General features: G+C 34.9%; 1 protein-coding gene across 3 annotated transcripts in view; it reads left to right on the forward strand.

Moving 5' to 3' along the window:
* Window positions 1–17,416, forward strand: part of LOC138697839 (atrial natriuretic peptide receptor 1-like) — a 2,249,689-nt gene that overhangs the window by 1,722,754 nt on the left and 509,519 nt on the right. For all 3 annotated transcript variants that reach the window (XM_069823402.1, XM_069823400.1, XM_069823401.1), the window contains 2 exons: window positions 9,480–9,606; window positions 13,443–13,517. In XM_069823402.1, the coding sequence (XP_069679503.1) occupies window positions 9,480–9,606; window positions 13,443–13,517 (202 nt within the window). The remainder of the gene's footprint in view (window positions 1–9,479; window positions 9,607–13,442; window positions 13,518–17,416) is intronic.

Here is a 17,416-nt window from a genome sequence, read left to right on the forward strand (position 1 = left end):
GCCCCTAACTTAGTTTCATATCTATGTATGAAGCCTTTTAAATACATTTTCACTTTTGCTCTTTATTGTACAATCACAGATATAAAAAATTAAAAAAAATGCAATATTATAATAGTACATTATGCAACGAGCCTACAATGAAGGTAATTAAGAAGTGAGTATGGATATTTATGAAACTCGCTTGCGCTCGTTTCATAATTTCCATACGAGCTTCTTAATTACCATTATAGGCGAGTTTCATACGACTTTTTATGCTCGACCATATTTATAACTTGATATTATTAATTTTATTGTATCTGACCTGGAGCAATGTCCCGTATGTTGTGAGACGTGCGCAGACGCGAAAGTATTGATTTTCTCCGAGGAACAGATGTCCACATTGACCTTGCTAGGCCATAAGAACCTACAGAGATAACATTGAAATTAAATTAGACATTGAAAAACGAGATGACAAATTGAATTTATTTGAATATTATTTACAATTAACTCTAATTATTATAGTAACAGAACATAACCTTTTGCGACAGTATTGGATTTCCAGCCTCCGTGACTTTTCGCTAATACTCTTTCGATTTCATATCCGAGAATAATCGATACTTGCGGTTTTATAACGGTAGAAAGCTGACCTGTCATTGGCTGAACAGTTGTAACCTGAGTCGTCATTGGCTGAAAGACCTGACCTTTAATGAGTAGGTGTACTTTAATGGCATGCATTAAAGTGCTACCAGGTGTATAATTACTACATTTCGGCATGGTCGAGCATAAAGAAAATAATATAACTTACCTGTTGTCAATAGTATCATAGAATCAGAAATCTTGTCTTAAATGTAATCTAAAAAAACTGCTTATCAGTTTTCTTTGATGATTTTTAGAAATTTTAATTTTTATATTTTAACTAAATACAGCGGACGAAGGATTAGGGAAACAGCTGGAGGTGTCTGAGTTCAGGAGCATAGACAAGACTAATGGAGGAAATGCAAGAGAAGACATGTGAAGAACGAGTGAAGAAATGAAGCGACTACCAGATATTAGTGATTGTGAGGACAGAATAGATAGGGCTTTGGAGAGGTTATTAGCGGAGAAGAAGAGTGCTGAAAAGTGAGTGCAAGAAAGTTAGGGGTGGCAAAAGTGTAGGAAAAGGAACAGAGAAGAAAGTGTTAAGTGTAAGAAGATAGGGTAAGCTGGGAATAAGATAGACTATCAAACAATGAATACAAAAATGTGAAGTGGAATGAGAGAGAAATTGCAAGTGTAATTAAGTGAATTAGATATTTCAATCTATCAATGTTGTGGTTGGGAGTAGTATCAGGGGTACTACAACTGTAGGAGTGTTATAGAAATAAATATATGGAAAGAGGTAATAAAATAGGAAATTTAGGAGTGAAGCGAAAAGAAAGAGATAAATATGTAAATAAACAGAGGATAGAAAAAAAAAGTGATGTAAGTGTTGTAAATAAGAGTAAACGGAAAAGTCAGCAAGTAATGTAGGAGAAAATAGCGAGAAAACAATGATTAAGAGTAGGTAGGATTTGAGGGTAGAGAAGAAAATAAATAAATAACGCAAATTGTTAAGGAAGGAATATGCAATATTTAATAGGTGAGCGAGAAATGTAAGGGAGACAGTCTAGGTAAGAGGGAGAGAATAGAAGAGGATAGAGGGGGAAGGACATATAGCAATTCAGTCATAACAGAACATTAGAAAGTAATCAAGAAATTCTCGGCAAAGAATACATTAATAGAAAAGAATTATATGTATTAAAGGAATGGTGGATCGAAAAACAGAAATTTTAAGGTCCACCATAACTGTGAATTGTAAAGTTGATTGACAAATAAATATCATATCATCATATCATATCATATATTTTAACTTTATTTTGCACGTCTATTTTTAACTTACCCTTTAATTTTCAATGTGACAATTTTCTTTCACTAAATTCTTCATGTATAATGTGAGAATATGCCCTGAAGTTTTTATTCAGTTTTTTATATTATTGTCTGATATATTACAAATTAAATGTTGAAAAAGTAAAATTAAAAAACTCCGGATATTCAAGGGGACTGGAGCGCAGCGGCTATTTAAAAATGGAGTAAAAGAATTAATTTCTTTCTAACGACCTTGAAATTTCGCTCAAATTAAGTATTTTTAGGCTAAAAATATAAGGAATGTTAATTTTGACACATATTTGCTCATTTCAGTAGGTCCTTCCCCTTAGTAAGATGTGATCATTAAGACGCGGAAAATATTAGTAAAGTGTAAATAGCTCCAATGATCTTTGAAGTATTCATATTTTTTATTAGTTTGTATTTTCAATTTTCATTGTTAATTTTATAGTAGGTATCGAGCATCGAAGCTGTCAAAAAAATAAAGATATACAGTATCGAGAAATTGTAGCGTCGACCTCGTCTCCAATCATAGTTCAGGCATTGCCTTGCAAAACGTATTCTCTTGTACTGGTTTTAAAATATTTTGCCCTCCAAGTAGTAGTCCACTCTTTTTATGAAACTGTACATTATATTAAAATTAATAGTTACCTTCATTCTTTAGCCTCCTGTTTGTATACTTTGGAAAATAAAAATAAAACGAGATTAATGGATGTCGTTACACTCTCAGAAATGTTACAGGGTCTTATTTTATAATAAAAAGGTTTAAAAGCATGTAACCGCTTGCAGTGGGAGGACTACGAGACGATAGAATGTAGCCATCCAAGCTCTTTATGAATGGAATTCGTCGTACATTGGGCCATTGCTTTGGTTCGGGGAATAAATAAAGAAATACGCGAATCTGAGCAGAGATAACGCCAACCTTTATGAAACATGCAATAAAATATAATGTCCGCTATGGGAATAATAAACATTTTACGAAAGTTGTAAACCGTAATGTTGCTTGAAAACCATCTTAATTTTTCAGCCGTGGCATTTTATCTAATTTTACTTGTATTGCTATAATGTTCTTCAGCTTCAAGTTAGTAGGCTACAAGTTAACTGCATCGAACTTCTGTGATCGATAAAAAAAGAAAACAAAGGTCTTATTATTGTGTACCTCGTTGCTCAGCCTTCTTCTTGGCCTTTAAATGTCGTCATTAAAGTATTTTCTTTAGTGTCTACATTAGCTAGGGCACGAACTTGGGTTTCATAGCCTTCGTTGACTAGAGTGACTTAAGATAGAAGAACGAAGATTACCTGGGGTTCTTCCATTTCCAATAGCATTACAAATCTAACTTCACCATGCACTCCATTTAATACTCTTCCCCTCATTTTATCTATAGTCCCGTCGCTCTAATTTCCGGCAGCCAATCGCGTTGCAGGTCGGCTGCATTTAAACGTGTGCGTCTTGTGATTCGCCGATTCATTTCTTAAGGCTCGATAAATACTTAATATAATCGCCCGCCATTTTAGCTCTTTCGTTGGCGTTCGCAGAAAGCACACGAAGACGTTATTTGCCGCTCAATTATTTGCTGAATTACATTGCGTTTGATTTATTATCATAGGAGCTACGACGTGATAATGTTTAACGGTGTGGCAAATAGATTTCTCGTCTGGTAGCTCGGCAACGTAAGAACAAAAATTTCGAACGATACTACCTACCTAGACTTTATAGAGCCTTCACTTTCTAAGACGTAAGCAAAGGGGCGGAGTCACGCCGGAAATAACAGCGTCGGGACTATAGTTTCATGTCTTCAAAAATATGGCAGACAATTCACTGCATCGTGAAGTGCTTACAATTATTGTACAGACCAATTATTTAGTCCTGACAGTTCAGCGACGCGAAAGAGGGGAAGTAATAGGAGTAGTGGGAAGAGCTTAGAAGTAGAGATAAGGGCGAGCGGTCGGTAAAGGAATGCAGTGCAGCTTAACTGTACTGGAAACATACCGCTCTACCGCACGCATGACATCCAATTGCTCCGAAGACAAGCGAGTGACTAACCCAAACACCCCTTGGCGTAACTAAATGGACTCGCCTGACCCAGGCGCACATCTCCGGGACTGTCAGGACAAAATAATCGTACTGTACACCGGTGTCAGCCTAAGATGCTCCCTTGGCGACGTCTACTGACGATAGCAACCTCAACCGCTCTCAACCTGGATTCACTGGTTCTGTAGTATGGAAACCCCTATTCATTATTCATCGTGTTGCTGCGGAGAACGCTAAAACTTTTATATAGTCGGAACGGTTTAATTTGCATAAAATTCATAAACTCTTCTTCGAATTAGATCGCGATTAAATCGATTCTACAAAATATGTATCCTGTTTTGGCCATACATTTCTGGTCTAGAATATTTTGTTATATGTAGCACATCTAATTTCAGAAACATTATGAACAATGTGGGACACGTGATGGTACACATTTTGAACACATACTGTACCAACGCAATTAAATAACATCTCAGTGTCGTTTGTTTTGCCGTATACTGCATATATCTTAAAAATATATACTTTTTATTTTAAAAAAATTAGCTCTAAGAGCAGTGTTAGTGAAGAATAAAAAATTACTTCTAAACCAACAATTTAAAAGTTCTTGCATAACTTTATACATCTTCACTACATTAACTTATGTGCAAATTTTCATGACTGTACTTCCAGTAGTACATAGTCGTATATCAGTGTATTTCTTGCTCAGGTGATTAATATGACGTAGGAAGACCTCTTGGGACAACACAGTATAAATTCAAGGCGGAAAAAGTACATTTAATGCTGAATGGGAAGTACACCTCCAACACTACAATATTGCCAGAAGTCTTCTAAAAATAAATGACGAACATCTTCATTTCTGCAGGAATCTTGAAACTGAAAAATAAGAAGCTCTTTCACAATTAAACATTCCCAACAACGCAGAAGCACATTTGATGGCAGGACGAAGTTTAAGATCTGAGTTACGGCGGAGGTCGCTTAATAATTGGTGTCGTCGTCCACAAAAAGATAAACAGTGCTAACATACAGTGAAGATCCGAAAAACAATTCTTGGATTAGTAATAGAAGAGGGATATCATCCTCAGATCAGAGTGAACCAATGCCATAAAGATGTCCACAAACATCGCAGCAGTACGATCTGTGTCAGATCGTTCCTTCCAAGATCAAAACTGTCGTCATCCAGGATGCAGCGAAGTAGAAACTCTTGGGCATGTTTTGGGTTATTGCCCTAAAGAAGAACTCACCATAAAGTGAGAAGCTCCATCCATAGCAACCACTCTTCGGAAGACAAATTGGGAGGTTTACGAAGAAGTGGACTGCTTGGCTAAGAATGGGTCAACGAGAAAAGCATACATTATAGCCATCGATCGCCGGAATCAAAGAAGCCTCATTCTTAACCTACTGTCCGTTTTGGGGATGATCAACAAGCCAATAACGTTAACGATAAAAAGAAGTCTATTTACAATCAACGTATTCCTCACTTCAATGAGAGATACAAAATGAATATTAATTAATACATGGGAAGTGAAAGGGCTTCTTTTTTGGCGCTAGGGGTACTTCATTTAAGTTAACCAAAACCATTCCCTTTCTCTTAAATTTTCCAATGAGGACATTAGCAAAATTTATTTAATGATATTGAAAGATTCATTATCAATTTTACATAATCACTTGTATAACACTACGTAATATTATTTACATCATTTCATTCTTCTTTATAGTACTTTCATCTCATGTTTCTCCGAAATCAAATTTTACTTTACTTTTTAATTTACCATTATTCTGTATTCTCTCCGCAAATCATATTGTGTTTTATTTTTAAATTAACCTCTGCTTTGTATTCTGGATACTAGTGGCCAGCCGTAGATTCGACCAGTTGTCTCAAATTGTGGAATTAGTAGTATCCGTTAAAAGAATAGAGAAATCTGTACTTTGACAATGTGGATCGAACCCGGGTTCGTCGGACATTTAACCAATTTGGACTGGATGAATTTGTGGAAATTCTATAAAGTTCACGGCAACTAAACCTCAAACTACCTTGCAGAGGCAATAATGAGGCCAACAACTAGAAAAACGAGACCACAGGGACCGTCCTCCTCCGATTCAAAACGACTCGTTAAGTCCAGTAATTACGAGGTCAACTACGTCTAAATACGCATTTCCAACGGCAGGTGAAAATCTCTTGCACAGTCCCCAGATTAGAGCCCCGAGCCAGCCATTCCGTGCATAATCGCCATTGATGTTGTTGGTGCTCGAAAATTCTCCTCTCGGAATGAACTAGAGCCTGCTTATCTCCTATTTATAATGCTGTAACAATCCTCGTTGCGTGCTTACAATTATAATTAACACATAAGGAATTAAAGTAGGTATTATATGCTAACGCAATTCCAATTCATACATTTGTACGTACATACCTGCAGAATTTAAATTGTATAACGCATAATATCCTGTTAGTACGAGTAGGCCTATATTTATTTATCGCACTTGTGACTGATTTGGTATTCGTATTTCAGTAAATGTTGGCATCTGTTTTACGTTCCATGCAGAATTAGGAAATATAGTAAAACTTTGGTTATACATACTACAGTCGCGTCGCTGTTATTTCCGGCGTGACTCCTCCTCTTTGCTTACGTCTTAGGAAATGAAGGCTCTATAAAGTCTAATAGGTATTATCGTTCGCCATTTTTGTTCTTTCGTTGCCGAGCTACCAGACGAGGAATCTGTTTCCCTCTCTGTTAAATATTATGTCGTAGCTCCTATGACAATAAATCAAACGCGATGTAATTTTTAGGATACATAGATAAATATCTAACCAAAGCATAGAAAAAAGTTCTAAATCAAAATCCTTTTTTTTTTTTTTTTTTGGAAAGTGAGAAAAAAATTATTAACTTCGAAGTGAGCCGTCCAAATTAGACATTGACATGATAAGCAACAAACTTTTTTATTTTTCACGCTAGGTAGGGCGTTGAATAGCAGCCACTTTTAAAAGTAATTTCAATTCATTCTAAACATTTATTTCGCTTTGACCCCGTATCTAATATGAAAAATAAAAAAAAATTGTCGTTTATCATCTCAATGTCTATTTTGGACTGCTCACTTCGAAGTTAATAATTTCTTTTCTCATTTTCCAAAGAGGATTTTGATTTAGAATTTTTTTCTATACTTTCCTTAGACATTTATCTATGAATCCTAAAAGTTACAGAGCGATTGATTGACTTGCATAGGAGCTATGACATGATAATGTTTAACGGTGCGGCAAATAGCGTCCTCATGTCCTCTCTGCGAACGCCAATGAAAGAACTAAAATGGCGGACGATTATACCCAGTATCTATAGAGTCTTGGTAAGTTCATAACGTCATCAACAGCGAATGACAAGACGTATACGTTTAAATGTAGGCGAACTGCAACATGATTGGCTGCCGGAAGTAAGAGCGACGGGACTATAGTTCTGGTTTATATATATAACTGTACACAGGTTGTGGCAAAATTACATTTAATAATAGGTCTATATTATAAATTAGTTCTGAATTATACGTAATTTTATTTTGTGAGTTGTCATTTAAAATCGAGTATGAATTGAAGCTATGTGACAGTGAAGACCATTGCCTTTTTGCATAAATTATCTCAAGATTACGGTACTTGTACCGATAAGACAAACAAACTTTCACAGCATAGACGAATATAGAGCCGACATCCTCCGTCTTTGCATACTAGCCTATCTTCTTTCCCACAGGATAAGTTCCAAATATTTGAAAACAGTTGCAGGTCACTCAATATCTGTCTAGCAATAAACGCGTGACAGTAAAAGGAAGATATTCTAGTTAGAGGACCTACAGGATAATATTAGGTCCCCTACTTTTTCTAGTGTTCATAAATGATCTTGCCCCCACCACTAATAAAAGATGTAGGTCATCCCATATTATTTGCAGATTACACAAAAATAGTAATTACAGCCAATAACTCCAACACATTCCAATCTTCAACAGAGGAAATTCTCTTCAAAATATGTAACTGGTTCTCAGTCGAATTAGTATTAAATTGTAACAAAACTAACATAATTCAATTTAAATCCTGTCCAAATTCAACCTCGCAAATTTAAAGCGCAAAAATTAACAATAGATCTCTATTAGGAACAACAACCAAATTTCTTGGCTTAAAAATCGATAATGTGTTAAATTGGAAAAATCATGTTAAAGAAATTGCCCCCAAACTAAATTCAGCTTAGATCTATGCAAAAGACACTAAATACAAATACCTTAAAAACAATATACTTTGCATACTTCCACTCGGTAATGAGTTTTGCAATAATATTCTGGCGAAATCCCACAGATAGTAACAGTATATTCCTACTAAAAAAAATAGTAATTAGAATAATATTAGATGTCAAATCTAGGGAATCGTGTAGGACTATTTTCAAAAACCTGCAAATAATCCCCATGGCTTTTCAGTATATATTTTCATTAATAATCTTCCTCGTATGCAATCGTGAAAACATTGTAACTAATTCAACAGTTCATAGCATAAATACGTGTCAAAAATAACTTGCATACTTCATCGGAAAATCTATCGTGCTATCAAAAAGGAGTGCGTTATAATATGGCAGTAAAAATTTTTAATAGCCTCCCTATCGTTATAAAAAAGAAACTCAAAACATAAGATTACATAGGGCCAAATTAAATGACTACCGGTACCTAATCTCAAACGCCTTCTATTCTGTAGGTGAATTCATGACATTCAACAATGCTTCATGAAATTGATACTAAAACTTTGTGTTGTACTAATAGACTATATTGTAAAATTCTTCTGTATACATTTCAACTAGTCCACACCTGTGGAGTAACGGTCAGCGCGTCTGGCCGCGAAACCAGGTGGCTTGGGTTCGAATCCCGGCCGGGGCAAGTTACCTGGTTGAGGTTTTTTCCGAGGTTTTCCCTCAACCCAATATGAGCAAATGCTGGGTAATTTTCGGTGGTGGACCCCGGACTCATTTCACCGGCATTATCACCTTCATTTCATTCAGACGCTAAATAACCTAGATGTTGATACAGCGTCGTAAAATAACCTAATAAAATAAATATATATATATATATATATATATATATATATATATATATGTATTTCATCTATACTGTGACTATAAATTAAAACTTTATAGTAGTATTAAGTTTTTTGACTTGTTCCATATTCTAGCTATGCCATGGAAGTTAATGAATACAATATAATACAATACAATACAACAAGTTTACCAACTGTACTGTTGTTGTTTCTAATTTGCGTAGTGTCTTCTATTGTTGAAATCTGGCAATGATGAATTCTATTGTTTATTATTGTAGAAATGCAGAATATTTTAGGAGCTTCTGCTACAGTACTACCTCACCCACCACTTACACGTCATGTTAGTTTCCAACTGAGAATACGTCATCACCATCACGTTTCATTACCATTGTCTAACAGTATCCGAAGTTTACTCGAACTGAAATTCTCTACATAGATGTGCACATGTATATTAATTAATTGGAGAGAGAGAGAGAGAATCGTATCACTTGCTGACTGAGCGTGTTTGTGTTGCAGACACTACAAACTGGAGGCAGCCATCGCGTCCATGAGCTGGCGTGTCCAGTGGTCTGACATCCTCGTGATGCCCGCAGGCAAGGCCAGAGGCAGTCTGTACAGCATCGCCAAGCGCGGCAGTCAAGTGGTAAGTAGATTATCTCAAGCGGATCATAGCCACGATCGAGCTCATTCCAGCAAATGAGCAGTCCTAAAAACAGGCGACAAATCAACTTCAAAATCAATAGATTCGATGTAGGTTAATCCACAATATCATCCTTGTTTTGTATGGAAGTTGGTAACTAGGTAACCTAGCTTGTTGTAGATGGAAAAAAGGAAGGAATAAAATACAGCTTAAGGCGATGCGCTACTGAAATTTCTAAAATCCACAATTTTTTAGCTAGATACTTGACATTTTTATTGAATATTCGTATCAATATCATAATAACATTGCAAATTTCAATCTTTTCTCATAAACAGTTGTTAAAAAATTAAACTTATTTTGTGTTTTTTTAATATTTTAGTGAAAATTATATTTCTAAAAAAATAATAATAATCTAATTTTTTCTTAAAGGTAACACTGCATATTGTACAATTGAGCATTAGTCTAATTTGTTCATTTGTATTCCTTTTATTAATGTTTGAACATTGAAGAAATCATATTTACTTATGGAACTGAAAACCATTGTGCTCGTAAAACTAGTAGAGTTTTCAACGAGAGACATCCTGAGAAAAACGTAAGTCACGTAGTTTTTTGAAAATAGTCCTACACGAGTCCCTAGATTTATCACCTATTATTATTCTAATTACTCTTTCTTGTAGTAGGAATGTACTGTTACTATCTGTGGAATTTTTCCTGAATATTATTCCAAAACTCATTACCGAGTGGAAGTATGCAAAGTATATTGCTTTAAGGTATTGATATTTACTATCTTTTGCATAGATCTAATAGCAAAACTAGCTGAATTTAGTTTGGGGGTATGATTTCTGTTCTCTCTAGAAGGGTATACACCATTTTACAATAATTTAATACACGAACACAACTATTACAAGAAAGTATGTTCAATGGTATTTGTAGCTTCAGCTCTAATCAAGAGTAACAAAAATCGAGGCTGCCAGGCAACGATATAAATCAAAGGATGTGAAATAAATTAATGAGGTGTATAAACAATTGAATGCTCTTTCATATTTAAGTATAAAAATATAGGAGTACCATTTGATATTTCAAAGTGGGGGTGAAATTTAAAATGTAATAAGCCTGGTTTCAGACTTCTCCCTCACTATCTAAATTTACCTGTTTTTTTGTTTAAATTGATTTCAATTTAAATAATTAGTTATTAAATATGACGTTTTGAAATGAAAGTCTTGTATAAAAGTATAGGGTATTTATAATTAAGATACTGAGATAAAATTTTCATGAAACTGTACATTTTTAGCGCGAAAATAAAAAAAAAAATCTAAAATTTGTCAAAATTGGTCTATTTTCAGTATCGCATCGCCTTAACTATTTTACCATGAATTCACCGTTGACCGAAAGGTTGAAGTACCTATTTTCAGTGCCTGATTACCGGGTTCAAGTCCTTGCGAGTTTAAGCGGAATTTTTTTATTAAAAATTATGGTATTTGGGATAGATTTTTGTGTGGCAATTCTGTTTAACCTGTTCTACAATTTCTTAAGGGGACCCACACGTGAGTTTTCTACATTTTCAACATATATACTTTTTATTTTTTCTCTCTGGAAATATCAGAGATATCTGCATGAAATTGCTCCTGCAAATTAACCATAACATAATGAATAAATGTTCTAAAGCACATTGAAATTGGTTACATAGTTTGATTACACTACAATTAATATTAAAATATAAACAAAAATTAAAACAACATTACATTAAAGTACCAATATCTCTAAAATTCATGGAACTAAAGCTATACAATTTTTCATGACATTTGGAATTGATGGTATCTTCATTTTTTACCAGTTTTACATAAGATAGGTGGAAAAACTTGCATTCCAAAAAAATTTTATTAAATAGATAAATTAATTTACGATTATAAAATTTCATTAATTGATTTTTCATGTGAAATGATTGCAATAGTAGCAATTGTAAGGCATACAATAATTCGCGGGTGCTTGTGTAAAGGGGGTTAAATCAAAATTGTAAGGTACGTAAACTTATCTCCTTTGGTACTGAACAAGACCCCTTTGTCACAAAATATGGAGTACTGTAACTGCATCATGGATGCAAGGATGATTTAACCCCTTTAACACAAGAAAAAAAGAATTGGGGAGAGTTGAAATCTATACTTATCTCAGTTTAGCGAACTCATACTTAACTCCCTTTACACGAGCACCAGCGAATTTCTTCCTCATTCTTGATGCAAGAAAATGATAATTTCTTCCATGTGATTTATATATCCATAGATATTGATACTTTAATGTAACATTGTTTTATTTCTTATCCAGAATTAAGATATTTATTGTGATCAAACTAGTTAAACATTTTCAGTGTACTTTTGGATGTTTATTAATTATGCTATGGCAAATGTACTACATGCAATATTTCATCTAGATATCTTTGATGTTTCCAGGTAAAAAATAAAAAAAAAAACATTCATGTTGAAAATGTATAAAACTCACGTCTTGGTCCCCTTAATTCATTTCCACGTATATCCACCTCGATGTGGTGCACCGTGGACGCATAGTAGCCTATATATATTAATTGATGATATCTAAAGAGCCTTTCTTCTGTTGTGGAGCGATTTCTACATGAATAACCATGGGAAGTACTCACTATAAGGAATTAATATTTTGCACAATATATGAAAGGTATTTAATTTATTGTCCATCAGAGATGTTAATTTCGATTAGCTTCCGTTATATCCCTACACCACACACTTAACTGTCTGATTTCCGTGTCGTTATTGAATAATCAAAGTATCTAAAAGAGGATAAAACATTACAATTACACGAGTAGCACATATTATTTATACACACCAGGCAAATATTGTGTAATTTATTCAGAGTGTTAGGGACATAGTGCAAATATTTTGAGATTTTTAAAAGAAAAATGCATGTAAAATAACGCCCTATCTACTTTATCCTTTGCTCTAATACAGGAATGTCAAAACGTCTGCACTGAGTGCTCTCAAGAACCCGTACATTTTCTTAAGAGCGATGGTGGTACTTTATCTTTCTGAAAGGTGAACATTCACATCATTTAACACAATTTTCTTCTATTCAGCAATGCTACAATGACAAGCGAAAAAGCAGAAATAGTGTCTTTTTTTCTTGTGGTGCCATTTATTGTTTTCCGCCACAATTTACAATTACACATCCTAATAGCACCGGTGTGAATTTTATAATACGTATAACTTAGTTACAAAATTATAGTAATTTATAAGCACAGAATGTTTCTGTGGTCATTGTGTATAATGTTCAGTCTATATTGTCGAAGCCCCATAGCCTTGGGTCTTTTTCTCATTACCATGGAGATTTGATGCCCCGCGCCGTGGCGTCGTGGTCTAAGGCATCTTGCCTGGGACTCACGTTACGGAATGCGCGCTGGTTCGAGTCCTCATGGGGGAAGAAATTTTCTCATAAAATTTCGGCCAGTGTATGGGACCGGAGCCCACCCAGCATCGTGATGCACTTGGGGAGCTGCGATAGGTAGCGAAATCCGTTTACTCAAACAACCTATAACGGCTGGGGAGCTCATCGTGCTAACCACACGATACCTGCATTCTGGTTACATGATCGTCCACCTCTACTTCGGCATGTGGCCGTGAGGCCAACAGCCGGCTGGTCGGTCTTGACCCTTCGTGGGCTGTAGGGCCACGGATTATTAAGGAGATTTGATGTGGATGCTATTATTTGTTCAAAATTCTTAATAAAGAAGGAGTGAGGACAGAACGTACGAAATAATGTAATTCTTGAAGGTTGAAAAGTATATTTTTCTATCTTTGTAATTATTATTCTTATTTCAGACAATTTTCTCTGAAGACGCTCTGAGTATAGGGGATGGAAATCGACAAATTTTCGTGCCGACTGGATTTTACAAGGTGAGTGAAGTAGGAAGTATATTCTGTTATTTTTTTTTAATGTTGTATGCCGTTCTTAACAGATTAAGCTGACATTTCTATTTACGGGTATTTGTTCACATTTTAGTTCACCACCACCACCACCACCACCATTATTTACTTAGCCTTTTCGCAATTTCTGATTATTTCTTTATACATTATTCTACTTGTCTACTTAGTATTTCACAACGTATCTATTAATATTATTATTATTATTATTATTATTATTATTATTATTATTATTATTGTAATTTTCTTTTCATTTTAGATATTGTACAAGTAAGTGTATTGTTGGTTGGAATTCTGCTCAAATGTTCCACGTAGTTTAGTCAGCATTTATTTTATTAGTCGCTGATTGTTAAACACAATTTTGATGTAGAATATGTTTTCATCCGCACTTAATATGGGCCATCGTGCATGCACATGAAACGGCTTTAAAAATTTACAATTTCTTTCCTGTCGCGTTTGTTAGAATTGTAGGTTGGTAAAAGGAAATGATATTGCTTGTAACATTTGTCAAAGTAATTTGAAATTGTGATATACATGTCGAGGCATGTCACAATTTATGAAATAGACCCAAGTAACTCAAAATAGAGTTTAGATCTGACGTAGATTTTTGGTTAAATAATAGTACATTATGCAACGAGCCTATAATGAAGGTAATTAAGAAGTGAGTATGGATATTTATGAAACGAGCGCAAGCGAGTTTCATAATTTTCATACGAGCTTCTTAATTACCATTATAGGCGAGTTTCATACGACTTTTTATGCTCGACCATATTTCTAACTTGATATTATTAATTTTATTGTATCTGACCTGGAGTAATGTCCCGTATGTTGTGAGATGTGCGCAGACGCGAAAGTATTGATTTTTTCTGAGGAAGAGATGTCCACATTGACCTTGCTAGGCCATAAGAACCTACAGAGATAACATTGAAATTAAATCAGACATTGAAAAACGAGATGACAAATTGAATTTATTTGAATATTATTTACAATTAACGCTAATTATTATAGTAACAGAACATAATCTTCTGGGATAGTATTGGATTTCCAGCCTCCGTGACTTTTCGCTAATTCTCTTTCGATTGCATATCCGAGAATAATCGATACTTGTGGTTTTATAACGGTAGAAAGCTGACCTGTCATTGGCTGAACAGTTGTAACCTGAGTCGTCATTGGCTGAAAGACCTGACCTTTAATGAGTAGGTGTACTTTAATGGCATGCATTACAGGTCTGCTACCAGGTGTATAATTACTACATTTCGGCATGGTCGAGCATAAATAAATAAATAAATAAATAAATAATGAATGAATGAAAAATAAATGAAGGAATGAATAAGTAAATAAATAAATACATAATAAATAAATACACAAATGCATGCATGCATACATACATACATACATACATACATACATACATACATACATACATACATACATACATACATACATAATTTAATTAATTAATACCTGTATCATATCACAAATATATCTAAAAATGTTGCCGTGTCTCTTTCATTTTCTCATCTCCCATAAAAATGTTTCCTTCTCCACCACTGCAAGATACAGTTTTACTTACGGTCAGTAAACCTCGTGTCTGATTTCATTCGCAAATTCTTTTCATTTCACTTCCTTTGTTCCCCCAAGCATTCAACTCTAATCCGAACTGTAGACTACAATGCCTGTGATTATCAATCGATTGTCTGCTTTAGAACCAATGTTGGTCGTCGAGACTTCTTTTTTATAATTTCCGCTCCATTTCTGTGATTTCTTTGATGTTTCTTACGTCACGTTATCCATTTAGATTTCCAGGAATATCTATCCATACTTCACATCTACAATTGAGCCGATGTTAGGTTATGCTTCCGTACTGACAGTTTTGAATTAAATAAATGTCATTCAGATTGATGTGTTACGTAAACATTTTGCCAAGGAAGACTTTTTTTTTGTACTTTTCACAGCGATGTCTACTTGAAGCAATAAGAGAGGGATTGAAGCTTACTATAAATAGTAATGTAGAATGCGGAAATCGCTTGTTATTTTGAAAACTGTCTGTAAGATCACGACAGCTCCAATATCAGCTACAACAAAGATTAAAATTCTATAAATTATTAAATAAATATTGACCTAATAATAACGTATCAGAAACCAAATTAGATCATATTATTGTTATCAATTTTTAGCACAGCTAGCCTACCTTTAGATGTAAAATAAAGCTGGCGCTTCCTGTCGTAGATGTCTCGCGACGAAATTTACTAACCGTCCAAATTAAACTAGTCATTTATCAGATCATTTTATCACTGGGGCTAATTAATTTCCCCTTATATTTGTCCATACTGAAATATTTATATTAATAGATTATAAATAAACCACAAAGGTCATTGTTAATTTCCGGAGTTGAAGAAAACAAACCAATTGAATCAATTTAATCCTGTGGATACTTGCACATTTAAGCGGTGATTTTAGATACGTATCATACGTCTGTAGGAGTTGTATAAGAGAAACTAAAAGTGACATATTTCCAAATATTAATCTGATAAACATATTTTCCTCCTCAATAAAATACAGTAGCGTGCAAATTAATCCGAACAACGTAATTACTTATGCAAAAACACTCAAACGGGATAAAAAAGGATCTAAGACATACCTCAGTAATCTATGTGGCCTCCCTTGTTCCTAATAACAGCTCTGGGACGATTTGGCATGGATTTCACTAATTTCCCACAAATATTCTTCATTTCTTCATCGTGAAACCATACACCAATGAGGGCAGAAATCATCTTCTCCTTTGTAGAACAACCCATTTTTTGCATTCTTCTTTTGCAAATTGACCACAAGTTCTCAATGGGGTTGATGTCGGGTGAGTTGCCTGGCCAGGGGAGTACCTGAATATTCTTCTTGTTGAAGAATTCTGTAGTTTTTCGAGACGTATGGCATGGTGCCAGGTCTTGTTGGAACACACCTCCGCCATCCGGAAATGATTTTTGCAGCTGGGGTACGATTCTGGTTTCCAATAAGTGAATATATTTGTCAGAATTCATCATTCCCTTGATAGGTATTAATGCTCCAGGCCCTTCATGTGTAAAACAACCCCAAAACATTACTTTAGGGGGGTACTTGGGTGCTTGTTGGAGATGAGCTGCTGTTACTTTTTCGGATCCTTTTCGTACGTAAGAAATACGGTGGCCGTGGACCTCGAAATGAGACTCATCGGAAAAAAGTACATTCTTCCAGTCATTCACTGTCCAGTGTTGATGTAATTTTGCCCACATTAAGCGTTTTTTGCACATAACAGGGGTTAGCAGTTGCTTCTTAATAGGCTTACGAGCCCTTCGTCCAGCTTCCAAAAGCCTACGCCGCACTGTTGTGACGTGAATATTCGCCCCAATGGTAGCCATTAACTCACGGGTTATGTCGACAGCAGTTAGTCTAGGATTTAATTTACTTTTCCTGACAATTAAACGATCATCTGCAGGTGAAGTCTTCCTTTTCCGGCCACAGTTTCCTTTTTTCTGGGGTGTGATGGATCCAGTCTCCCTGTATCGCTTTATGATCGAATTAACAGTAGCCAAACCGGTGTGACATTCTGCAGCAATTTGCCTCTGTGTCATAGAAGAATGCTCTGCTAATGTTATAATTTTAGACCGTTTTCGTGGAGTTGTATCCATTTGTGAAGACGACAGAATGTACACAGGATTGCAGTATAAAGTTTTCAACACAACTGAAATGCTTATAAGTACAAAACGACAGGCAAAATGTCACATATTATAAAAAAAGTAATAACGACAGACCTTCAACAATGGAATTACACGTACTACAGATGTCAATTAAAGCGGTATGAGCAGCTGTGAGGCCAAAAATGATGGAAAATGTAAAAA

Source organism: Periplaneta americana, chromosome 4 (genome assembly GCF_040183065.1).
Source record: "Periplaneta americana isolate PAMFEO1 chromosome 4, P.americana_PAMFEO1_priV1, whole genome shotgun sequence".
NCBI classification, from domain to species: Eukaryota; Metazoa; Arthropoda; class Insecta; order Blattodea; family Blattidae; genus Periplaneta; species Periplaneta americana.